We start from the raw sequence: 27230 nt of genomic DNA, 5'->3' as shown, positions 1-27230 counted from the left end.
TTTAACGCAATTTATTTTCTCAAATTAATTTGTTAGCAAAAAAGTGTAAAAGATATGGGTTTGAAGCAGCAAGCTAACAATTGGCAAAACCCAATATACAATACATTCTCAAACCACTGACAGACAACTGAGAAACTACTGCATCTAATTGGATAAATAAACAATTTGCTACAATATCGTTTAAAAATCTGCTATAGTGACTAATTACAGACATGGCGTGGACTAAAAGACCACAGAATCTAAGCTGCCATCCACAACTTTTTTTTAAAAGTGAATACTACATTATTTTAACCAATTCATAACCAAGAGGGTCTCACTGCTCTTCTGTTGAGACATTTAGATTGTGTGGTCGGGTAGGACCACTAATGGTTGACAAGTAGGGTTGGGATCCAGAACCGGCTCCAGCATTGAGGAACCGGAATTGGTGCCATCACATTTGGGCCCCTTTCCGGAACCATGTTTTTTATCACACTGTCAGAGCTGGTATGTGGACTTCACGTCTGCTATACAATTACAATACCGGTGGTTCTCAAACTGGTTCCATTTGTACACTCTCAGAGTTACAGACCGTGTAAGGGTCCATTTGGAACCCCCTATAGGAAACATTAAAATCCTAAAGGATCCCAACCCTATTGACAAGATGATATTGCATGAAAGTCCAATAGAAACAACTCGCCTTCCCAAACGTGCTTTCCATTATAGCTCCACGGTAAAGATTTCAGCGCTTGCACAGGACGCCTGGGATGGAATCCAGGGTAGGACATGAACCACTTAAGCCCTTTAGTCTTAGTGAAGACCCCCGTCTAAACCAAATCTCTTCGCCAAAAATAGCCGATCTAGCTTGTAGATCTGCCATTTTGGGGCGAATGTTCCCCCCAGAATAGGCATGCTGGGGTTCAAGTGGTTAAAAGTTATGGATTGCAGCTTTATACAGTATACATTAAAAGAGATGAAGAGTTTCTTTCCAAACGAAACATTCAACTTTGGAAATGACAGCTATACTTAACAAAATGACTGACAGAAAATCAAAAACAAATCAAAAAGGTTAGTCGGTAATTTCATGGTCTAGTGAAACAGTCTGGGTTGTTTTTGACATTTTAGAGAAACCGAATGATGTACTTTGGGACAGTGGTTCTCAAAGTGGATTCCAGGGACTCTCTGGGTTCCTTTGGGGGGGGGGGGGGCTACATTAACCCTTACAAGTCTGTAACTCTGACAGTATACAAATGAAATACATTTGTATACTGTTAGAGCTTGAAATGTAAAGGTTTGAGAACCACTGCTTTGGGAAATGGCTATAAAGAAACCTTTTTGGAAAATAACTCTTCAAATGGGTTTAATTCCATTGTGGAACACAGGGCTGTCAGTCAGTTTAATCAGAATTCATAACAACGTGAAGGCCAACACATCCTCCACACAGCTTTAGCAGTAGCTTTCAAGTCAAGGTGTCTTAACCAGCTCGTACTCACGGTTTCCACCCCACCCCCTCCCTCCCCCGCTCCTCGTGTCAAGTGCAGTTATAGGGAGCACCCGCCTCCCCTATTATTTTCACTGGAGAGACACCAGGTAGGGTGCCGTTACGCCCTTAACAGTCCTGTGTAGTATAAGGGCTGTCCCATTGATTGAAACATTCATATTTAGATATTCCTTCATGCTTCCGGTTGGCTTGTCAACCTAGCCAGTCTAGGTCGTCGTCATCGTCGTCGTCTTCACCGAACAGAGGCGCAGGGGGAGGACGCCCCTTCATGCTCTGTAACCAACACCACAAAACACCAAAAGTTACTAACAGCAAATGGTGAGTAAATGCAAGTCCAATCATCAGATGGCGCTATTGCAGCGATTACCAACCTGTGGGGTAAGTGCAAGTGGGGCCCCAGTCAATTGGCAAAACACTAAGATTTTAATGATAACATAACATTAATATACAAAGAAATATGTAAACAAATTAAATATTTTGTTTCCATTAAATTGTTGAAAATAGATAGGTTTTCATTGTGATACCAATAAGAACTTAAAAGTACACTATGTTGGCACTTCAGTGGTCAGATCAAGATGATCAAGTGGGCCCTGATCCACCAAAGGTTGGAAACCGCTGCAGCTGTTGTGATCAAAGTGATCTAGTAGATCTACCCAGGAGCGACAAGAGTTTCATCTCAATTAATTGCACATGTTACTGGACAAATAAAGCGACAATTCAGCAAGGGAGGAATGACAAATTATACTGAAATATTCACTTTGATTTGCCAGTTAACTGTACATTTTCTGCTAATAAATGAAGTGATGCAAACAAGCGATGATTACAGAACCACAAACAATAAAAAAAAAGAATAGCAACACACAAATATACAAATAAACACAAGACAACACAGACATTAACACAGGGAGTGGGGGGGTTTAAAGCAGGGTGCTGAAATCTGTAGAGCAGTGGTTCTCAAAGTGGGGAACAGGGACCCCCAGGGGTCCTTGACGGGGTTCCAGCAAAATTAGTTACTATATCACCAAAATCCCTGTAACCTATTTGAAAATAGGTTAAAACCTATTTGATTCGGATGTGTTATGAGCTTCTAGATCTGCCATTTAAAAAAAAGAAAATAGAAAACAATGTGAAAAAGTGGAAATATTTTTGGACACCACTTCTTTCAATAGGGGCTCCCCACTCCCCCCAACCCAATACATGTTAATTTGGGGTTGGGCCCTTGACATGAAAACGTTTGAGACTGTTTTCATGTCAATTCCGAGACTGTACAAATGGAACCAAATGGACCCATTTGGTTCCAGTTGCACACTCTCGAAATTAGGATTTTATAGTATACTGTAGATTCAAACTGGGGGTCCTTGAAATTGAAAACGTTTTTTGAGAACCACTGCGTGTAGAAGCCCCGACAAAAGACCTCTACGGAGCCTTCCTCACCAGCTCCTCCTCCTCATCCTCCTCAGTGGGTGGCGGCGGGGGTTTGGCTGCAGCAGCGGTGGTGGTGGAGGTGGTGGTGGTGGTGCTCTGGAAAAATGGCTCCTCTCCATTTTCCTTCCCTACCCCCTCAGTCAGACTGAGAGCATAGTATATAACACAGGGTGAGTAGGTGTGTGTGGTTGTGTGGTTGGGGGTGGGATGGGGATGGGGATGGGGGGGCCAAGGGGAGGAGATGAAACAAAGGATGGAGATGGAGAGATGGTAATGAACGGAGGATGAGAGAGAGACAGACAGACAGACAGACAGAGGTGGTGGTGGGGTTAAAAAGATGGGTGTGGGTTAAGAAGGTTGGGAAGTAAAGAAAAAGACAGAGAGACGGCGAGGAACAGTAAACAGAAAGAGAACCAAACAAATAAACTGAAAGAGAACCAAAAAACAAACAAAACAAAAAAACATGACAGAAAATGAAACGCATGATTTCAGACAATTCGATGAGCAGTGAATTTAGCGGGATTTTCATGCATTATTAGGAAGGGATGAACAGACAGATAAATATGGGCATCACACTTAAACTTAAGTCAACTGGACCTCTGTACTTGGAGCACTTTTTTCCCCAGGTCTACTCTATACCAAATCTCTTTGGCTATTTTTTTTGCTAATGTTCTCCCCCAGAATATGGATGCTGGGGTTCAAGCATCTGTGTAACCACTTTAACCATTATTTTATACTTTGGCTATTCAAAAATAGCAGATATACAAGCTCAAAGCGCGGCACAGAGTGCCGTGCAGGACTCACCTTGTGACCTTGTCTGTACTCCTCTCCTGCAGTGGACTCGGTGGAGGCGGAGGTTGGGTTGGGGGCCCTGTGACTTTATGAGTTGTCACAACGTGCTGCTGCTCCCCTAGAGGGCCTTTCGCATCATCAACCCCGTCTTTGTGGACCCCGGGTTCAGTCATTGATGTGTCGGACTCTGTCCCACATGCCCGTCTCGTCTTGGAGTGCGTGTCCTCCTCCTCGGGTTGTCCGACAGCCAACACCACCGGAGAAAGATGGGCGTTGTGTTCTTTATGCGGGTGGGACGATGGTTCCACCGCAGAAGGCACTTCCTGTTAGGGGTGTAACGGTTAATTGAACTAATCGATTTAACTGATAATAAAAAATAACTCATCATCGGTTTTAATTTAATTTGGGGGGGGATTTGAAATTTAGCTTTTTTCATCCTTTTCAAATCCTTTTACAAGTAGCGGAAATAGCCAATCTACAAGCTCGAAATGGGTCGCTAGGAACTTTTTTTGTGGGACACTATTGTACAACGAAGTATAAATATAAAGTATGCAAGTGGTTAATCAGACTAATCAATTAAAATTTTGATAAAATGTTGATTTGTTTTAATTAACGTTTTAATCGGTAGAATAATCGCTAAGGAAGTAATGGATAGTTGCAGCCTTACTTCCTGTACCTGGCCGTCGGTCACTGGCGCCGCCTCCACCGTTTCTGCCAGGGCGGCCGCCACCGGGCCTGCTGGGGGATGATGGGTGACCTCTATGACCTCTATGCACTCCGATTGGCTCTGCATCTCACACTCTGCCACTGCTCGCGTCGTCTCCTCCTCCTCCGCTGCTACTACTTCCTCGTCTACTTTCTCCGCGGCCACGCCGCCGGGTTGTGCCTCCGCCCAGGCCTCTCTGGGTTGAGCGGATTGGCACTCTGCCCTCTGTTCCTCTCCTTCCTCTTCCTTCTTGCCGTTCACGTGCGTGTTCCCTGGAGGTCTCTCCTCACTGTGGTTCACCACGCTTTCGTCCTCTTCTTCCTCGTCTTCTTCCTCGTCCTCCTCTTGTTTGATGCTATGTAGTGAGGAGTGTTGATCTGTGCCGCTCAGGAGCTGTAGAGTTACGCTCTGTGAAAAGTCAAATGTATCAATTTAGGGCATTTAGCAGACACTCAATCCAGAGTGATTTAAAGTAAGCAAGGAAAACACAACGCAATACATCAAATGCATAGAAATACTAATGTAGGATCATAGGTAAACCAAGAACCTATCATCAGTCTAAAACAGTGGTTCTCAAAGTGGGGTCCGGGGACACCCAGGGGTCCGTGAGGGAATTCCAGGGGGTCCCCAGCTAAATGATAGATAGTTAGGAACCAAATGGACCCTTATAGGTCTAACTCAGACTCTCAGAGTTTAAATTAACATTGATTTTACGATATAAATTGGGGTCCAAGAGATAGAAATGACATTAAATGGGGGTCAAATGTTCATCTACTATGAAATGCCCAGAATAGGGGCGCTAGGGTTTAATTGGTTTACTATTCATGTTTTACCCAGTCATGGGACAGTTTTGTTGTTTCAAATTGTAGTTTCTGGTGCTTTGAGTGGCAAATTCACTTAGTAATCTTAATGCTATTTAGAAACATGTAGCAGTTCCCTTGCGAAGAACAACAGTTTATTATGAATGACGTTTTCCCATATACTGTACAGCCAAATATTGTATATATCTTCAGGTAAAGGCATCTTTTACCTTAATGGTACCAACGATCACCCCCAGCACAGCCTGGCCCGTGTACGACTCACTGAGATCAAACTCTCCTCGTAGAGAATGGAACACGCCATTCATCACACGCTTCACCTGCAGAGACAGAGAGACACACACACACAGGTTCAGTACAGCTTATAAGTCAGTGGTTCTCAAAGTGGGGTCCAGGGACCCTCAGGGTTACAAATGGACCCTTACATCTGTAACTCTGTGGGGAGGCCAGGTTCAATCCCTACAACAAGGTACTTTGTTTTAGAGAGTCAGCTAAATCTATTTAACACCATTCATTCATTTCAGAAATGTGTATTGGTAGAACTTGTGCTTGTCTATTAGTAAAAATCTGGAGAAAACAAATGTTTCTGGGAACTTGTCAGTTCAAACCAACCTACAAGCTCACGCTGCAACGCATTGTGAGCTTGTAGATCTGCTATTTTCGGTGTGCATTACCGACGGGCAACCAAGTATAAAATCATAATTTTTCCGTTAAGAGAGAGAGAGAGAGAGAGAGTGTGAGTGAGTGCTTGCTCACTCACCTCGTTTGCTGTGTCTCCATGGCTTTGGTCTGCTAGTTGATTTTCCAGTTCAGCCACTCTGCCCTCCAGCTTGTCCTTAACTGACACTGACTGCCTCTCCAGGGCCATGTACTGACAAAACAAACAACATTATGAGTGCATTCCTTCCTCATAATGCACATCTTTATCCCACCGTTGTGTGTGTGTGTGTGTGTGTGCAAGCAAATTAGCAAAACTGCAAATATGCAGGAACTAGAGATGCACTGATATGGATATTCAGGGTCGATGCAGATGTTTGAAATTTGTCCGATAGCCGATTCTGATAATTTGTTTCTTTCCCCATTTTGAGCCACGGAAGCAAATAAATCTTCATAAATTCTTCTTCTTCTTCTTCTTCGTAAATATCCGATACCGATACACGGCAGATATATCGTGCATCTGTAGCAGGAATGCATAATATGCCACGATTTAACTAGCAGGGCTAAGATCAGGGACAAACAATAAAGTAGATACAACGACGACCAACTAAAAATAAAGAAGGACTTTTGTGCAAAACAACAACAACAACAAAACTGAGCATTAAAGAGGCAGACATCCCTGACAAATGCATTCCACAGCAATAACACATCATTTAATTGAGTTAGAAGGGAAAAACAGACATGGGAGCCTGCCTCAGCTCCTTGAGCCCCATACAAATTTGTTCTACTGCTATGCCAACAGAATATGGAATGCCCTACCAAAAGACATCAAAAAGTGTGACTCCTTACCCTCCTTCAAAACCGCAGTAAAAGAGCACCTGTCTGCAAATGGTAACTGGTCTGACGTCTTAACTTAACACCAGAAATAACCCAAAATGAGTGTTGATGATGTCTATGATATATTATTGTATGTCTTTAAATGTCTCTATGAATTGAATACACAGGACCCCAATGGAAACAAGCCCTCAGGGCTTTTTGTGTTGTCCTTTTAGCAGCACCATTGTTTAATCGTACCACTGACTGTACTATTTGCAAATCTATTAATAAAGTATTCAATCAATACAGTACATACTTTCTCCTTTAGGGCCTGCAGCTCCTCTTGTTGTCCCTGTTGCTGCATCAAACTCTGTTCCTCTGACTCTCTCGACTGCTTCAGTGCTGTAAACTGTAAAGAGAGCACTATTAAGGGAGTGGGCACCTCTGTTAAATTGGCTATTTTTTCCCAAATGTAAAATAAAAAAATATTTGGAAAATGATTTAAAGTATACATGATTAGCTTAAACATTCTACAATTAAGGACTAATATTTCTACAATTGCTTTATATCCAGTATGTGCAACTGCCACAGAGACGAGGTGTCATGTTGTGCTATTGTTATGAAGAAGCTAATAATCACATTTAGTCTAATTCCCAATTTGTGACACACAGTACTTAAGTGAAATTTGGAGCACAGATTGAGCATAAAGAGAGTAAGCTTATGTGTATGTATGTGTGTGAGTGAGTGTGGGGATACAAACAAATGTCCCCACAAGTATAGTAGAATATGAGAAATAGTCATTGGGAGGACAATTTACCTGGTCCTCTTAAGATAAATGGTTGTTTTATGGTTAAAACAGATTGTTAGAGTTAGGTTTACTTTATAATTAGGAAAAGATTCAGGTTGGGGGTCGGATAAGACATTTAGAGGTTAGGTTTAAGGGTTGGATTTGGAGTTATGCCTGATTTATACTTAGGTGTCGTGCTGTAGTTCATTTTTGGCTTCAGTTATGGCTAAAACGACCAAAACAAAAATGGTAAAAATTACATGATAAAATCCCTGTTCTGAAATGCTGGTATCCGCACAAGTATATTAATACAAACGTGTGTGCATGTGTGTGTGCGCTTGCGGTCTGGCTTAGGTTGCTGACCTTTTCCTGTATTTGTGTCAGTTTCTGCTCCAAAGCGTCTCTCTGCTCCTGCAGGTCGGCCACCTCCCGGCCGTGGTGCTCCTTCACGGAGGCCAACGCCTGCTCACACCTCCCCTTCCACTCCTGCTCCAGCTCCGTCTGCAACTGCGACAACTGGAACAGACACGGACACAAACCATACGGTGTGACTGCATAGGACAGAGCTTCTCAGAACGATTTCATTTAACAAAAATATTAAAAGAAACAAAAATGTGACTAACCTGCTCGGAGGCGGCGGTATCAGTGCTGGTCCGGGCCTTGCGGAGCTGAGCTCTCAGATTGTCCAGCTCCTGCTGATTGCTCCTGCGTAGCTCCTCCATCTCCTCGTCTCTGCTCTGACGCTCTGCCTGCCACTTCCGCTTCCTGTCCGCCAGCGTCTAAAGGGGACAAGCCAAGGTTGTCAGTATGTCAGGTCTGAACGCCATCTGTTAGGGCAATGGCTCTCAAACTTCAATATTTCAAGGTTTTTGATTGATTGATTGACCGTCTGGTCCATGGTCTGCCCTGTGGCCTCCTCCCAGAGGGACGTGCAGGGAGGACCTCCCTTGGTAAATGCTCTCAGGACAGGAGGCATCCGTACTAGATGCCTGAACCACCATAACTGACTCCTCCAGTAAAAAGGAACACTCACCCGTTCCAGGTTCTCTTTATCCGTCTTCAGGTCCTGCGCCTCCTCCTCCACGTTGCTGACTCTGACCTCCATCTCTTTACGCTTCTGTTTCTCTGTGCGATACTGGGCCTGGGTCCGCTCCGATGTCTCCTTTAACTCTGGAGGAAGACACACACACCAAGGTTATTACAGTTCAACTAGATGTGAAATAATCGTTACAAAAAGAACAAGATCTAACTGAAACTAAACATTTTAAATATGTTGCACAAAATCATGTCATACTGAAGACATTTTCCTACAATTTTCAACAAGTTACAAATAGCAAAAATAACTGATCTACAAGCTCACAAGGCGTCGCGATGGGACACATTGTGAGCTTGTAAATCGGCTATTTTCACCATTCGGTGTATGAGAAGTACTGTATATAGGGAAAAAAGGCAAGTGTGTGCGTGTGTGTGTGCGTGCAAGGAAAAACATTTGTGAACCACTGTTCTAGTCTCTAGTCATCACTGCCACTCAATTTGCCACCTGGCACCTGTCTAATATCATTCATCCCATTGACACACCTTCCAGTTGTGTTTCCAGTGTGGAGACGCGTGCGCAGTGGCCCTCGCCATCCTGCAGGGCCACCGCCAGCTTGTTCTGCAGCTCCGAGGCCCTCTGCTGGTGGGAGGTGGCGTCCAGCTGCAGCTGGGCTACCCGCGATGTGGAGGACGCCAACTCCTCCGTCAGATGCACCTGAGGGAGGGAGAGAGAGGGGGTAGGGGGGAGAAAGAGAAATTTGATGTCTCCCCGGGACCCAAACTAGTGAAAATAGCCGATCTACAAGCTTACAACACGTCGCATTGTAGATCGGCTATTTTCACAATTTCGTTAAGTTTTTCCCCCCTAATTTAAGGAATTTCTTCCTTTTTTTATTTTTATTTATTTTTAAATTCTTTTGAGAAATTCTTGACATTGTTTTTATTTATTTTTAATAATAATTGAAACAGTGGTCTACAGTAAACACAGCTCTGAGATTAAACAAATGGAGCAGAGTGGTGGAAACCTTGTATGTCCAAATCTGTAAACTTTGCAGAAAATGGAGAAAAAAAAGGACCTGCGCTCTATTGGATCTAATGTACGGTAGTCATTATTTAGTCATACGCTCTTGTTAATCATTTTCATGGGCTCGATATTTATAAACCCCACAGCCACTTAGCCACTATCATTTTTACAAAAAACTAAATTCTAAAATAGCCGATATACAAGTATGGCTACTTTTGCTACTTTTGTGTGACACCGTAGAATGGCGAAATAGGGCATTCATTTACGGCACAAAAAACATAAAAATGTGAAATATGGAGATACAAGGTTTCTGCCCGACAGCACACCAAATGCAGCAGAGCGATGATGGCGGTCTGGATGAGTGATGGGTGAGAAGCGCTGCTGGTTCAACCAGCATGACCCTGTTGGGAGGAACATGGTGAGGCGGAGAGATGACTGATGGAGGACAAGGAAAAGGAAAAGGAATTAAGCGAGAATGTTAGTGAGAGGATAGTTTCTCCAGATTCTGTTGGGAGGAAGATAGTGAGGCAGAGATGACTGATGGAGGAGAAGGAAAATAAATGTGCGAGAATGTTAGTGAGAGGATTAGCCTTGGATCAAGACCATCATGGATGCATTTTATCGAGTCTGACTTTTCCTTCTCTGTACATGTAAGTGCTGATAAAGCACATAAAGTGCTGATCCTGTAGCCACGGATATTAACTCGATATTAGGAACCTGTGTGCACTGTATTAGTCCGTTATTTTGAATAGATATGAGTTTTAATCCCGTCTGTGCCGTTACGCCATTGTCATCCCGTCTGTGCCATTACGCCGTTTTATTACTTTGTTTACATCCTGCTTACATCGAGTGTAATACCGGCTTTCACCTGATGCGCCCCGCCACTACCACCCATTGAGGAATACAGGGAACTACCGGCAGAATCCGACATAGACGGGATTAAAACACATATCTATTGTAAATAAAAATACAGTGCACACAGGTTCTGAATGTCGAGTTAACATCCGTGGCTACAGGCTAAGCACTTTATATGTTTTGTTTGTACTTGTACTGAGAAGGGCGGGCTTCGCACGCAGATTTCCAGTGACCATAGGGGGCAGGGTAGAGACCAAGACTATCATAGATACGAAAGGAAAAGTCAGACTCGATAAAATACATCTATGATGATGGTCTTGAGCCCAGGCTATGAGAGGATAGTCTCTCCAGACAGAGCTGGCTCACAAGATTCAAATGCTTCCGCCTAAAGTTGCATCCTCCATGTTTATGAGTGTGTAGAATAGCCGTTCTTGAGCATAAATTAGGCTTAATAGTCCATACTTCATAACCACTGGAAGATTTAAATAAAGCCGTTGTCCTGCCCCTTCCCCACCACTTCTGTTTGCCCTCTGCAGTCGTGTAAATAACTTCTACTGAAAACCAAATTAGTCGAGGCCTAGCTTAGCTAGCTGCTTAACATGAATGGAATATACTTTATTTAAAATAAACGTACTTTCATAAATGTTCACGACTTTACAAAGCAGAAGTACAGACTCTCTGTAGCATTGGAAGATTGTGAAAGAGTTGCCTGGCTTGAGAGACTAGTGAAAGGATGACTATGGCGTTGGTAGTACAGACAGTCAGCTCTGGGTCAAGTCATTAGCAAATAACCATTAACGTTTTAATACCCTGGGAGTGGCAGGTGAGTGGAGTTTGCAGCAGTGGGACCACTCATATAGTGTCAGATAGGGAATATACTATTTCAAACTGGGGGGGGGGGGCCTTGAAATGAAAAGGGTTTAGAATCACTGATCTGGTAGCAAAACGTGTTTTTTTGACCCAGGTCTGGTGGTAGAAGTCAGAGCAAACAGGCTCACCTGGCCCGAGCCCAGGTCCTGAGGCAGTGCATGCTGGGAAGAGAGAGAGCACTCAATGCTAGACGTCCTCAGATCAGATCAGCACAGCAGTGCAAAACAGCCAGGAAGGGAACAGTTGGCAAAGAGTGGCATTAAAGGAGAATTCCAGTCATTTTACATGTTTGCTATGATGTGTCGCTTATCACTCACCAACATACAAAGGGATGTTGATTTTTTTCATAGAAGCCCCTGTTGTCCATTGTGGAGACCCCTTCCACTGGCATAATGGAGTAATGCGGATAAACAAAAATCGCCTATTTTAGCAGCTCCAAAGTTATTTTTTTTTTACACTAATCCTCATTATGCAGTGTACTGACACTCAAACATGCACTGAATGTCCCTTATGAGCTGCCGTTCATGCAGAACGACATGGAGCGGGTTGCTTGTTTCTCTCACAGAATCTGGCAACACCGAGGACTAGCTTCACGTCGTTCTGCATGAACGGCAGCTCATAAGGGACATTCAGTGCATGTTTGAGTGTCAATACACTGCATAATAAGAATTAGTGGAAAAAAATACGACCCTTTGTATGTTGGTGAGTGATTAGCGACACATCAAAGCAAACATGTAAAATGACTGGAATTCTCCTTTAAGGGGGCGTAAAAAAAGGTTAACACAGAAACACTTCTGACCGGCTAAATCAGTCAGATGGTTCATGAAGCCTGTTGGTAAAAACCAAAGCCTTCATGAGCAGTTCAGATTGCTAGGAATAGAAGATAAGAATGGCAGCAAGCAATCTAACTCATCCTCCCCTATATGTACAACATCATCTCACCACACGGCACACGCCTTAATTTTTTCAAGATTTCAAACAAAAAAGGGTTACGCACCTTGTCTTGCTCGGCCTGCAGTAGCCGCGTCTGATTGTGCTCGCTAGAGGACTTGAGGGAGTCACTCCTCTGCTCTAACAACAGGTTGCTTTGCTCCACGTACCTGGACAATGACGGTAGGATAAAACAGCTTTATTTCCTTCAACAACGGCTACTTTCCTACAAGCTGCCCCTCTCTCCCAGGGACCTTTTATTCTCTGTGGCGAGGAGTGAGCATGTCATGGGTAGACGAAGGTTAATTCATTTGAGTGGAGTGGGAAGTTTTTTTTCAATGCAACAGCTAACAGAAAATAACCTGATGAAGGTCTAATGCAGTGGTTCTCTCCACAGGCGGCCCGTGGGCCAAATCTGGCCCCCAGGGGAGCTTTCTTCTGACCCCTGGGGCATATTACTGCATCAAAAGTAATCAACAAACTATACTATAAAAAACGGTCAAACATTGGCCAAATTGTCAAATAATATAAGATTGTTTTTGAAAATAGTCGATTGTAGATCAGCTATTTTCACAATATTTATCTGTGGAACCGAGTCAAACTAAATGTAATGTCTCAACTCCTACAATTCCAAGTGCTTGTCAGGGTGGGGGGGGGGTCCCAGTTCAAATATGATTTTTTTGGGGGGTCCCCAGTTCAAATATGATTATTTTGGAGGGTCGCCAGTTCAAATATCATTATTTTGGGGGGGTTGTGGGCCTGAAAAGGCAGTGTGATGGAGTTTTTTCTTTCAATCCAACAGCTAACAAAACTGCACACTGCAGCAGCGTTATAAATTATTTGCAATCAAAACTTGAATTTGGCTACTGAACAACAAAAGAAAACATTTGGTAGATGCTTTTATCTTGGGCATGCAGCCACAGCATCAACTATTTGAGTTCATTGCCTTCCATGTCTGCCTGGGCCTCACCTTTGGTTCTGGTTGATAAGCTCACCAATCTTGCGGTTCTGTTCCTCAATACGCGAGCTCTTCTCAAACACTTCCTTCTTTAGACACTCATTTTCCTGCAGAAGGGGGAATTCATGTCTTCACAAAAGCCTGAGGCAAGCACTGAGCACATCAAAACAAAATGTGTATACAATCACATTCGTAACGTGTACTTAACTCATTTAGTGCCAAACGTATTTCTGGCTTTATCACCCCTGTGCCAAGGCCACAAAAATACATTGTAAAAAAAAAAGTGCTTAGGAGCCGAGATACAGCCTTTTTCAGTAAGAAGTTCAACAAGAAGTGAATGGAGCAGCAAATATTCAAATCATTTTGGGTTCTGAAAATTCTTTTTCAAAAAAGAAAAAGAAAAAAAGTTATTCAAAAAAAAATATATATATATATATATATTTATGTACGGTATTTATTTTTCATGACGTCGGCGACGTCATTGGCACTCTGGGCACTGAATGAGTTAAGTTCCCACGCGCAGTGGCATTTTTATTGTCAGCTGAATTTGTTGTTTGGTACGATTAAAATGTTATTGTACCTGTGGATATTGCGCTGACATGGCCTAATTGCCATTACAGTAGTGTCAAACTGGATATAACAACAAAATGTTCAAAATCTGACAGCTCCACCCGTGACTAATAAAATGCATCTACTTGACGAGAGATCAAGAGCATTAGATTTGAATTTGCATTGATGAAGGTCACGGCAAACACTGGATGATATGTAGGGGAGTTTGTCTTTGGTACAAGTAGCGATGCTGACTCAGAAGAACAGCTTTAGTAATATGCTGAAATAGGTGCACAAGCAGGGAATTGGGACCAAAAAAAAGCTGCATATCCTGTATGTACCTGAACAATTCTTTGGATGTTGTGCATGATCATTGACGTTTCCATTGACATGCTGGACATGCCCATAGTGACATTTCCCTGCCTTTGAAGATCATCCATCTGTTAAAGCAAGGAGGGGGAGAAAAAGCAATTATGGCAAAACACAAATCAAATACATGAATAAAGAATATATGAATGTTTTTTATATTCATGTAAACCTTTGAAGACAATTGTTCCACTTTATCTGCCACTTTTCCTACAGCCAATCGGATTTCTGTGTTGTGCTGACGGGCCTCTGTCATTAAGAAGGAAGTGACATCACTAGAGCCTGGAGGGAACAGGATCAAGGCCATCAGGATCAAATAATACTTTGTCACATTATGCCGTTATAACATTCTACAAGAAGTTATATTAGCATTTAGGGTGTGAACTCAGTGGGCTTTGTACAAAATGAGTGCATGCCGTCTTACCCATGTATGGAACCGTTTGTGCGTGGTACACAGGCTGCAGTTGAGAGGGAGCCACAGATGTCTGAGTGTAGGAATAAGGCTACGAAGAAAGATGACAGCTTGGCATTAAAACGAAAAAAAAAAAAAAACAATACTTAAAGGCATACTAGGTAACGTTTTCAACAAAACTAAAGTTAAATTGTATATCTTTTGTGAGTGGCAAAAGTTTCACAACACCCACTCCATGAATTTCACCCCCGGAAGCCTTTTATTTATATATTTTATATTGAACGTGGACTGGGGGGACTTTCCCGGGGAAATGACGTCATCTGGCCGGAAAACGGAGGTGGAAATGCACTGGTTTCCTGTTTGGCCAGGAACTACCACAACGGTTTCCTGTTTGGCCAGGAACTATCGCGCTAATAACAAAAATGAACCTCACGCTGATTTTAAGAGAATGTAGGATTAGAAGATCGAAAAAGAACAGAAAAAGAAAGCACAGCTCATGGTAACTAATGCTCCACTGGCTAAGAGAAACGATCCGTAGATAGTATAAAACAATTAAAAGATCGCTTTTTGAAACGCTTCCGGCTTCCGGTGAAAACGAATGGAATTCTGGGTAATCGAGGACTACGGAAATTGTATGCAGTGACGGTAGTGACCAGCAGAGGTTGCTAAAAATCGTTAGTTGTGAATTTGCATTGTACAACTTTAAACGAGGCCAATGTACTTATTTAAGATCCTATTTAGGAATGTTATGCTTAATTTAGATGGGAGATCTAATGTGGATCACTGGCTACCTTCAAAACATGCCTGAAAATCTATCTTTCAGGAGACCACAAGGGGAGGTAAACTCACTTTTCCCATAGAAAGGAGAAGACTGACATTTTTTCGCTTTTCCCTTTCTCTACTTTGTACATATAGTGTTTTATATTTGTTGATTATATAGTATTTTGGTGTTATTATTATGCTATGTTGATGAATTGAATACATAGGACCACAATGGAAACAAGTCCCCAGGACTTTTTTGTGTTATCCTTTTAGCACAAATGTCTGACTGTACAACCTGCTGTTTACATTTCTGTAAACAGAGGACATGTGAGGTATGAAGGGAATCGGATTTGAACTTGGGTCCTCACAGCTGTGCCTGTGCCAACCATGATTATCTTTATGAGAGTGGTTCCCAGGGGTCCTTGAGTGGGTCTCCAGCTAAGTTATTGATAGTTAGTATAGTATCAAATGGACCAGGACAGGTCTGTAACACAGAGAGAGAGAGTGTACACGGGTCCATTTGTACACTCTCTGGGTTATGGCGGTCCGTGGCCTAATGCATACCTAACTGGGGGTCCTTGAAATTAAAACATTTGAGACCAATGCTGTATGAGAAGATGAATACACACTGTTTAAAATGTGGGTTTGTCTCACCTGAAAGGCATGGGTAGTGCCTCCGATCCCATGCTGTGGGGCAGAGGTTGTCATGTTGACAGGTAGTAAGGCAGAAGGCTGAGTTGCATGGGGCTGAGAAAGCACTGTAGGGATAAAAAAGGATACAAATATTTAACGAATGAAAAGTATTAAAAAAAAATCCATATCCTGAAAAGTAACGTTTTTGGACATTCAAGATTTCCGTCCGAGAGCGACAATATGTAGTTTATGTGTGTTTCTATTAGTAGAGTATATTTATTACAGTAGTTACTGTGTAAAGTGACCATAAAAAATGTACATTGCCAAGATGGTGAAAGTGGCTGCTCTATTTTTTTTCCAGCTGTTGTAATGGTGCAAAAGACTACAGTAAACTTTCCTACAATAAGGGCATGTATCGGTGGGCCTTGTGGCAGGTGTATGGGTCCTCACCTTGTGCTGGGCCTGGAGGGGCAGTAGAGATCTGCACAGGAGAGGGGGCAGCAGGTCGATCCTTGGCTCTAGAAACACTGGAGTCCTGGAGAGAATCATACAATAAATTTCCGAGTCTCAAGAGTCTTTGATTGGCTCTGAGAGGCTGTTTTACAACTAAGCTGCGATCTGGTAGGACCAAACACCCAGCAACCTTGTCTGAGCTGGAGAGACCAGAGCCATGCCTCCATGGCAAAATAAGCAGGTCCACAAGCTCACAATGCACGGCGGATGCAACTATGTATGGCTTGTAGATCGTACATTTTTGGTGTTGTGACACCGTCGTACACATGGGAGGACCACACCAGACAGGTCACGGTTAGGGATGGGACGATACGAAAATTTCATGTCACGATTATTGTGACCAAAATAATTGCGATTTACGATATTATCGCGATAATCAAAATATGCTTAAAACTCTAAAAATGCCACTTTTGTTAACCACTTGAACTCCAGCATCCATAGTCTGGAGGGTGGAACTTCTGCCAAAAATAGTAGATCTACAAGCTCACAACGTGTCGCCACGCCCAAATAACCTTTCCTGGTCTTTTGCTGCCCCTGTCCCAAATAGTTTGAAAGGCATCAAATTCAGAATAAGCATATATTTCAAAGACCAATAAAGTTGATATGGAAAAACATTACATAATATTGTCTTCGTACCGTTTTCAGTTATGTCAAAAAAAGGATTAGAAAATGATCACATTGTTTTATTTACATTTTCCGCAACGTCCCAACTTCTTTGGAATTGGGTTTTGTACATCGTCATACGACAAATAATACAAATAACAGATCTACAACCTCACAACGCATCGCAATGCGCCTCACTGTGACTTTGAAGATCTTCGCTATTTAGGACATGCCCAAAATAGGGACGCCAGGCTGAAAGTGATTACACAAATCATCTTACCTCTAGTTCAGAGTCACTGGAGTCTGGCTGGCTGGTAACCCCCGTCAGAACAGGGAACATTGGCTGACCCATCTTCGCCATGCGGGAGATCAGCTTGGCTTTGGTGGCATCTGGATTCTGCAGATAGAAAAAGAACGATCAGGTTCTAACATAGCTCAGTCAGACAGTGTGTATATGCAGCTATTTAGTTCAGAACTGTGTGTTTAATAAAAAACTAAAAAACAAACAAAAAAACAGCATGCTTACTGTCAACTGTTCACTGAGGGAGTTAGACTTTGCTCGAAGTGGTGATTCACTGAAAGGGAGAAGGTAATGGGCAAATCAGCTTAGAAACTCAAGAATTAAGATAATTGTATTAACCGTTTCTTTGAGGTCATGTGGGCACCATGACCATGACCTCTATTTTTACATGTAAGGGGGAGATGAATTGTCTGTGTTGTGTTGCTTAAATCTTATGGAAAACCTATGTAAACCATTTTGGTTAAGGTTGAAATATTATTGGCAGTCATCCCTCCAGGGCAGGTTATAGGATATAACATCCCACGGTAGTCGTGGAGGCTCAACGCCTGCGCAGAGTACACCATGTGTCACTTTGTTGTTAATATTGTTAAGTATGTTAGTCTATACTACCAAAAAGGAATCTATATACAGGGGGAGAAAAATAAGAACAATAATCTAATGTTTAATTTGCATGCTGGTGTCGTGGGGCAAAAATAAACGATCTCGGCACAAGAGTGAGGCTTTTATTTCGGCTATTGTCAGTGCGCAGCACCGGTGTGCAACAAAGTATAAATCAAGTTTGAGGAAAGGTTCCCAGAGGAGTGTCCTTACTTTGGTCCTGTGGCGGTCGGCTGAGCAGGGACTTCTGGTGCCATGTTCTCCACACTGGGAGCAGGGGAAGGAGCTGCAGAAGGGCCGTTTGAGTCCCGCGAGCTGGCACTGGCCTGATCAGACCCGCTGTCCTTAGAAAACTTAACCTGAGAAAATTTAATAAAAACAGGACAGCTGAAAGGACAGAACATATTTTTGGGCATTTTATGCGTTATTCAATTTTTATTTTTTTTCCCCTGGTTGGTGGAGCCTGTAATCACAAGTCCAGGCCGATAAGATTAACATTACTGTCAAGGAGGAAAGGTAAATGAAACACCCCTGGAATTCCCTGCCTGTCTGTGAGTTGGCTCAAAACAATGAAGACATGTTGTTAGTAACTGTGTTTTACGGTCGGGTTTAATCTATTTTTGACTTGAGTTCCATAATCTAATCGTGCTGAGCTCCATTGCCAAAGCTCTGGGTTAAGCAGAGGTTGCTCACTATGGCAATTCTGCACATCTTGCCATTTTAGCTGAGTTGGAATTGGTTATTCTGCAACGTAACCCAATGGGCAGATGGCTTTAGCTTGCATCTGCCTCTTACCCAGGTCAAACATAGAGGGCCTTACCCGTCGAAGCTCTGCTTCGAAGACAAGTGTGCTGTCGGCTGGGACGTGGTTGGCTACGCCTTTAGAGCCATAGGCCAGACTGGGTGGGATCACCATGACACGACGGCCTGCCTTCTTCATCCCCAGCATCCCTTCCTCCCAGCCCTGAATACACAGACGGCGAGATAGAGAGGGGGAGAGAGATGAAGATGGGGTGGGGGAAGAAAGGAAGGGGTCAATTTAATATTTTTGTTAGATTTCATATCTATGAAAAGACTAAACAAACATAATTATCATCTGGGAAAACAAGAACAATAAAAAAAAGCAACCTTGACACACTTTTGTTCCCCATTTTTGGCCATTTCCAGTCAAGCAGTGTTTCGCCATGGCAAACTATCTATCAAGGTCTTATGGTGCTACATGAATCTCCCCCCCCCCGTTAATAAACAGAGGAAGAAAAGGCAAGGCAATCAGAAAGAAAAAGGAGAAAAATAAATACAAAGAGGAAAGGACAGAGGGAGGAAGAGGAAGGAGAGCACCTCTACACAAGTTACAGTTCTAATTAAGAGAATTCATTAGACTAATTCATCACAAGACAAGAGATGACTCACTTTAATTACTTTTCCAGCTCCGAGTTTCAGTCGAAACAGTTTGTCTTTGTTCACGTTCGAGTCAAACACCTGGAACAAAATCAAAAATTAAGCGTGATTTATACTTGTTTCATGTAATGCACAAAAATAGCCAATCGGTTATTTTCTGTGACACCGTGCATAGGCTTTAGGATGGAACAAGCTGTGCTGCTGCCTGTCACATCCAACAAATGAAGACATAAAGACTGAAAGAGAAATATACTCAAAGCAACAACACTTAACCTGTCCAATGGCATGGTTCTGCAGGAGCCAGCCTGTGTATGCCACTTGAAGGGAATCTCCATTCTCTACTGCCTGACCATCTCCCAGACTCAGGTCTTGAACCACCACCGCGTCCAGGGAGGGGGCGCTATTCACTTTCGCCAAACACACCTGGTGCATAACAAAGCCGAGTTAGCATTGAATAGGAGAGTTGATTGCAGCTTCCATCCAAAGTGTCTTAAGCCTGATTTATACGTAGTTGCTCACCAGTATCGCACACCGCAAATAGCAAATCTACAAGCTCACAGCGCATCCCGTTGTGAGTGAGCTTGTAGATCCGGTATTTTTGGCATAGATATATATAAACACTAGATGACTCACCCGCACTGCTGGCCAATGGAGTACGACGTTGCCACATGGCGGCCATCTTGCGACAGTCAACATAACATTATGTCTATGGTACATATACTATTGAAATAACCATAGCGTGCTCAATTTTCATCCGATTTTCAAACGGTTTGGTGCGTTGTAAACACCAAAGATGTAGTTATGATACTGCAATGCATACTTAATTTTATTTTAATATAAATTCCATGATTATAATTATAAGTATGCAGTATCATAACTACATCTTTGGTGTTCACAACACACCAAACCGTTTGAAAATCGGATGAAAATTGAGCACGCTATGGTTATTTCAATAGTATAGCACCATAGACATAATGTTATGAATGACTGTCGCAAGATGGCCGCGGTTGAGCTGCGCTTGCGACGCCCCCCTTGAGTCATCTAGCCTTTCTTATATATATCTATAATTTTCGGTACACGACACGATGTCAACCGAGTAAAAATCATCACAATGCTTACATTTTCATGAGTGGGAATCAAAGTCATAACCATAGTAAGTGCAAGGATATCCATCTATCCAGCCATACAGACAGACAGACACTTTATCGAGCAGCAGTGGCTCAGGAGGTAGAGTGGCTGTCCGAGAACCCGAAGGTTACCGGGTTCGATCCCCGGCTCCCTGGCATTGTGTCTAAGTGTCCTTGAGCGAGACAATGAACCAAACTGTAAATTGTAACTGCTCCCAGTGAGCAGATTAGTGCCTTGCATGGTTGCCTCAGCCGTCGTGTGTGAATGTGAGACATACATTACAAAGTATATAATGCATGTCCATTATACCCGTTGACCGACACAGGCAATGGAACTCCAAACTCTGGCTTTGTTCTAATAACCCATTCAATCTGGGAAAGCATCCGTGTCATTTTAGATTTCTTTGGCTATCCAAAAGAAAAATCATGAAAATGTGTGCAAATCTTTGATATATTTTTAAAAGCAAACATTTGTAAAATATTTTGTTCCAGGGACATCCAGAAGCAAAGATTTGAGTTAAAAATGTCGTTTCAAAAATATATGTATTCAACGATTTGCACAAATGTTCAAGATTTTTCAAAAATAGCAGATCTACAAGCTCATAGCACTGCAGTGCACTTGGTGCCTCACTATGAGCTTGTATATTATCTGCTATTCTTGAATAGCCCAAAGTATAAAATAATGGTTATAGTTTAAATCTAAAATGACACCGATGCGTTCCCGGATTGAATGGGATAACTGAACACTAATATCTAGTCAGTAGTCAATGTCAAATATTTACCACAAGCTCAGTGATCACATCCCTGTCTCTCACCTCTTTGCAGAAGTCTATTGCAACTTTTTCCGTTTCAAACATGAGGGACCAGTTCTGTCGCTGGTCATCATAAAAAGTGCAATAGTTGTTGGGCTGAACCTGTGGGAGAGGAAGTGCCACAATGTGATCGGAAATGTAACAATGTTGAAAAAGGAATTTCTCCCATTGAAAAAAATGGGAGAAAAAAAAACAGATAATTTCCCTAAATCCAAGAATGGTGATAAAGGCAGGGCAAAAATATCCACATACATGTGTACACGTAGCTTTGTAGCAAATTATTCCCAAAGACAATGTAAAGTGACAGTGATTGTGACTGTATTATAATGTATGGAGAAATATTATCGATCAGTCCTGATCTACAATACATTTCCCAGGCTATGTATTCTGATCACATTTTTTCCATGGTTCAGTAATGATAGAGGGGGGTGAGATTCCCTCAGTTACATAGAATATCAATCTCTCCACATGCGTTTAGCTTCCTTTTACTCTCTGCTCACCGTGAAAACAAAGCCAGTATGAATCCTGGCAGCGGTCACTTGTTTCTGCTGGCTCACATAAAGCAACAGTTTGTACTGAAAATTAGAAAAGGAAGAGGGACGTCATTTTTCCAAAATCAAACGTTAGCCCAATAATCTGAAATGACCGACAACCAATTAGCTCTAACCTCTTTTGTTGAGTGGTTGCCAAGTACTGCAGCTCCCAGTTTTCCTTGCTTGACGTACTGTCCATTAATGCTGTGCAACAGAAATGTATTTGAGAAAAACTAAGCAGCTTGGCAGCATTTCAATCAATTGACTTTTAGCCTAAGGCAGCAGCTCTCAGTGAGGGGGAACACAATACGTCTGGTGGAGGGTCACAAGACAATTTACAGAAGCTGGAAAATAGATTGCTCACAAATAAAATCACCGATATGTTCTAATCTTAGCAATATATTAATAATAATAATAATTACAATTATTATAGCTATATAATATATACCAATATATATATACTGTATCTGCAGCTTCTATGCTGCAGATATACGTATGTTAAAAAGTTTAACATACGTCATTTAAATAATTTTGTGTCAAAGTTTGCAGGGCATCATCAGTAATCATTACTTCATGTTGCACGCTGTGTTGTGCAACAAAAATAGCAGATCTACAAGCTCATAATGAATTCACTCACTATCTGAAGGCTTGGACTGCTGTGGCCAGTAACACTGCAGGAGCACCAGGGGGTGCAGCAGGTTTCTGGGAGGGTGGCACTACGAATGGACAACAAACATGATATTCATTGCATTACGTTTTGTTAATGTGCCCATATAAAATAAGCACATGCACAATTAACAAAACATATATCATACCAAATGACATTACTAATTACAGGGGAAGATGGTATACACAAATATGATATAAATTAACTAAATCACTTAACTCTCATGCTAAGAAAAGTTGGAATTGTGGACATGAATAATGTAATTAATGTGTGTTAATTGGTCAGATTCAGAATAATGGCACAAACAAACCCACAAATGGCTGGTAATCTCACCTGGGGTTGAGCTCTTTCTGGGCTGTTTAGGTGCTGTGTACTGGAATGATTCATTCCCATGACTAGCTGCTTGGTCCAGTCCAAACAATGAGGCCAACTTGGCCCTGAAAACAGGACAGAGTAAATAAAAGATGATCCCTTTTATTTTAAGAAACCATGAAGGGAAATTAACACCAGGCACAAACAGGCCGACAAATATAGGTCAATTTTTAACTGTAGCTGGTAAAGTTGTCCACCTTGCCGCTCTCCTTTTTTTAATGGGTGCTGAAACACTGACGGTCACTGATGAATTAATCAAATGTGCCAGCTTGTCACTTCTCGTAGACAGAATATTTTGGACTCCGCCATGTTAGAAACACTAGATTTGACATGCCATAGAAAGCTATCTTTGACATTTTTCTCCAATAATGAAAAACTAAATGAGGGCAAAAAAGCAGTTCTTGAAAAAGCCACTGACTATCAAGCATATTTCCCACATTAAAGACCAAAGCTGCTTGTACAAGATTTCCAACTTGATTTGGAAAATTATGAGCTACTGCTGTTGTTCGTAGTTAAGAATTTCCTACCAACACAAGAAGCCACTCACATAAAAGTCAGCCGGACAATGGGCGAGCTTGTACTTCCCATATTGCATTATAAAGAATGCAAGTCATAAGCAGTCAACGGGCTTGCCTACATGCATCACATAATAGCTAGAAACTGGCCACTGACGTGATCTATTCAAACCCATTAGACCACTGTTTCCCAAACAGTGGGTCAGGACCCATCTTTGGGTCGTGGACCAATTTCTATGGGTGGAGTAAACATCTCCTTTTCCTACATTTAAATTAAATATATATTATAATCGTTATTTCAACAGATTAAAAATAATTTAAACAAAATAAATCACAACTTTTTATCAATTAAACAAATTTAAAAAAAAAAGTATTTCATGATTAAAATAAAATAAATAAATCCATAAATACATTTTTTTAAAGTTTAAGAAGTAGTGAAAATAGCAGATCTACAAGCTCACAACGGTTCGAAGCGATGCGTTGTCAGCTTGTAGATCTGCTATTTTCAACAGTTTGGGTCCCACTCCCTCCCGGGCAAACATCTCATTTCTCTTTTGGGTCTTGAGCCAAAAAGTTTGGGAAGTGGGAATCAGTGCAGATTAGACCAATCAACTTTCGGCAACAGCAAGTCTAGACCCTACATTTCATGCCCCAGTGTGGAACAGGAGAAAGGGGAAACAACATTGCTGCTGGCCTGCCAAGAGAAGACTAACGTTGTATTAATGTGGGGAAACCCCAAGACCCTGGGCTAATATGGTAACAGGAAGAGTGGACACCTCGATGTTAAATTGGCTATTTCTTCCAAAATGTTTTAAAAAATTATATATATATATATATATATATATATATATATATATATATATATATTTGGAAAATGGTCTTATCTAAATGTAAAGTATATATGAGTAGAACATGCTTTTAACATTTGACAATTAAGGCCTAATATTTCGACAATTGCTACAAAACCTGTACATCCCAGTCATTTGGGACATAAACAGGAGGTTTAAGGGTAAATTTAAGTCCGATAATGATGCGCCGTTCATGTTCAAATCATGTAGACTTTACATTACTAAAGACTATTTTCTAAATTCTTTATCTTTTTTACATTTAGGAAAAATAGCCAATTTAACAGAGGTTGCCCACTCTTCCTTGGTGCCCACTCTTCCTGTATCCAGATCATAGAAATCATTTCAAATGTTGGGCTTAAAACAGACCCGTGAAAGTCCCTCCACAGGTAGTCGTTAGTGTCTCCCAGGATGTTCATAGTCAACGCTATGAGGCCTTCATCTCCAACGGCAAGGAACTGAGGAGAGGTTTGACAGCCTGCTTGCATGTGGTGGGAGACAAACCACCTAATACACCCCGGTAGCTTCTCCTTCACCGCTGCCGTTTCCCTGTGCGCTGGCCCCCAAAACTGTCCCCAATCTTTTGTCCTGCAGGCTCCAACAACGTGGTCACACCTCTGTGGCAGATTCAACAGCATAGCAGAAGGCAAGGAGCTCCGGCGTGGAGCTTTGCGTGCTCAGTCAGTCTCTACTGCGCTGAGAACTGTGGTAGCAGCCCTCGCCTGGCTCCACTAGACTAACGAGCAACATGTGAAAGGAATTAGTAGCCATAGCATCCACTCCTCCTTCCTTTCGCTACCCATCAACTCCTGCCTTAAACCCCTTAACTGGGAATTGTATTAAACCAGCTCACATTGTAGGGACACTATTTATCACATAGCAATCATGGAATGTTAGAAAACTCAGAAATACCTCAAACTCAAGTGGTAGACTAGACTGCTCTAGTGGTTACACAACCAATGGACCCGGACCCCTATCACCACAGCAGATAATGCAGTTAATAGTTATGTTTGATTTAGGTGTACCAAGGTAGCACGCATTGATAATAAAACTATTGGCTATTGTCAATGCTTGCTCCTTAAGGCATACAAAAATCTAACAGACTCATTCATTTCATTAGCTGCCTGCTATCTGTACCCTGTTACTATGACAGGTCTGTGAGAAAAGGGTCCATTCTTTCGCAACAATGTTCTCTGTCATGTAATCCTGATGAAGTGTCCATTCGTAGAATGCAGAACCCTTCCTGTACCTGCTCACTCACTGTAAATACCTAGGGCAGCGGTCGTCAACAGGGGGTCCTCGGAGTTACTACAGGGGGGCCGCCAAATATTTGTGTGATAAGAACTTGTCGTCACATTAACCACTTGAACCCTCGCATCCCTATTCTGAAGGTAACATTATCCGAAAATAGCAGATCTACAAGCTCACAAGCTAATGACCGGCAAAGACGTTTGGTGTAGAGGGAATAGAGAGCACACCAAGTAAAAGTTGAGGGTTTAAGTGGTTAACTGTCTGGAAATACACATTAACATGAATATATAGTACCTTTATTAGAAGGATAAACCCCTTGAGATGCACCATCTCATTTTCGAGGGGGTCCTTAAATCCAACGCTACATATCTAGTCTATGAAGCTAGCTATGAAATCTATGAAAACGTTTAATCTACAACTGTTTCATACAATATGTAGTAGGGGGTCCCTGCTTCATCTCTCTGTCAGCTAGGGGGTCCTTGGCCTGAAAAACGTTGAAGACCCCTGACCTAGAGAATGCTGTCTGCTAAAATGTTCAAGAGTCAAATGGCAAGTGTCACGTCAGTCAATGGATCAGTAGTCAGTAGTTAATGGAAGAGTTTCATTTGCTGACCGCTGTCTGTACCCTGCTGTTATTGTGACAGGTCTGAGAAAAGGGTCCATTCTTTCGCATTGATGACACATCATCATCAACAATGTTCTCTGTCATGTATCCTGATTAAGTGTCCATTCGTAGAATGCAGAACCCCTCCTGTACCTGCTCACTCACTGTTAACAAGAATGCTGTCTGCTAAAACAGTGGTTCTCAACCTTTTCAGGCCACAAACACTTGGAATTGTAGGAGTTGAGGCATTACATTTAGTTTGACTCGGTTCCCCAAAAAAGTATTCTGAAAATAGCAGATCTACAAGCTCACAATGCGAGGCGTTGTGAGCTTGTAGATCTGTTTTGCCTCTTTCTTATGTTATTTGACAATTTGGCAATTGTTGAGGCATAAAAGTCCTGTCATCTGGAGATTTTGGGGGACCCCCCCAAAATCACCCCTCCCTAGGGGTCCCGACCCACAGGTTGAGAACCACTGTGCAAAAATGTCCAGGAGTCAAATGACAAGTGTCAGTCAATGGATCAGTAGTAGCCAGTAATCCCAGAATAACGTCGACCACAGTCAGTGCACAGATTGAAGCAATCTTAGAACATTGTCAATGGAAGAGTTACTTTACTGATGATGCATACTGGACAAGAGCTGACTGATCTAATGCGCCATGGCAGAAATCAATGGAGGGATCATATGTAAGCATGTGACATCTCATCAGACTAGGCTGTGGTTAGAACAAACCACAGAAGCATTGAACATGAAAGCACTTTCTACCTCGCATAATTAGCTTGATACCAATATTATATTTTATTTTATTCTTATTTATTTATTTTACCACAAAAGAGGCTGTGTAGCTGTAGCTCTGTAGCTGTAGCTCCATGTTGAATCAGTCTAGGGTTTGGCAATATTGACACTGACAGTCCAAGTCACAAAGTAGAGGCAGTCAACCGTTAGCTTCTACAGGCTAACTGTTAGCTGGAAAACAAAACTCACCCTCCAGTCGGGGACAAGAAATCCGCATCGTCATCATCCCCGCCAAACATATTGATGCTTTAGAGGTTATTTTCCTCTGCTTTTAATTTACGATCATGTGTAATAGTGATAATAACGCCTTATTTTGTTCAGCGAGGATGGTTTTCTTTGACAGATATTGAGCTCTGTCTGCTGCATGTTTCTCTTCCTGTAACTGGAGGAGTCAATCAGCTGACAGACCACCTGACCAGGCTTCA

The 27230-nt window shown here is 42.1% G+C and overlaps 1 protein-coding gene across 1 annotated transcript; it reads right to left on the bottom strand.

The window, feature by feature from the left end:
• On the bottom strand, positions 1–27176 carry fkbp15b (FKBP prolyl isomerase family member 15b). The gene is made up of 30 exons (XM_080433959.1): positions 26995–27176; positions 22757–22860; positions 22394–22472; positions 21891–21960; positions 21724–21798; positions 21227–21325; positions 19558–19707; positions 19297–19365; positions 18707–18850; positions 18100–18245; positions 17515–17563; positions 17269–17385; positions 16323–16407; positions 15894–15997; positions 14490–14568; positions 14238–14347; positions 14041–14139; positions 13163–13257; positions 12260–12362; positions 9057–9228; positions 8512–8648; positions 8102–8257; positions 7842–7994; positions 7008–7100; positions 5979–6089; positions 5431–5538; positions 4362–4808; positions 3707–4017; positions 2912–3047; positions 1–1750 (listed from the first exon to the last, which is right to left on the bottom strand). Exons 1-30 carry the CDS (start codon positions 27042–27044, stop codon positions 1670–1672), a joined length of 3732 nt encoding a protein of 1243 aa, XP_080290085.1. The 5' UTR covers positions 27045–27176; the 3' UTR covers positions 1–1669.
• Between the last annotated feature and the right edge of the window lie 54 nt (positions 27177–27230).

Source organism: Gymnoscopelus braueri, assembly GCF_963280865.1.
Source record: "Gymnoscopelus braueri genome assembly, chromosome: 7".
Classification (NCBI taxonomy): domain Eukaryota; kingdom Metazoa; phylum Chordata; class Actinopteri; order Myctophiformes; family Myctophidae; genus Gymnoscopelus; species Gymnoscopelus braueri.
The sequence above is the reverse complement of the archived record's forward strand: the minus strand, read 5'-3'. Positions and strand labels throughout refer to the sequence as shown.

Bases quoted from the DNA above. Each gene is read 5' to 3' on its own strand.
- fkbp15b (XM_080433959.1), bottom strand. From the start codon at position 27,044: ATGTTTGGCGGGGATGATGACGATGCGGATTTCTTGTCCCCGACTGGA. The intron at 21,326-21,723 runs GTGAGCAGAGAG...CCTCTCCCACAG, and splicing joins ATACTGGCTTTGTTTTCACG to GTTCAGCCCAACAACTATTG. The intron at 14,348-14,489 runs GTAAGACGGCAT...TGTTCCCTCCAG, and splicing joins ACAAACGGTTCCATACATGG to GCTCTAGTGATGTCACTTCC.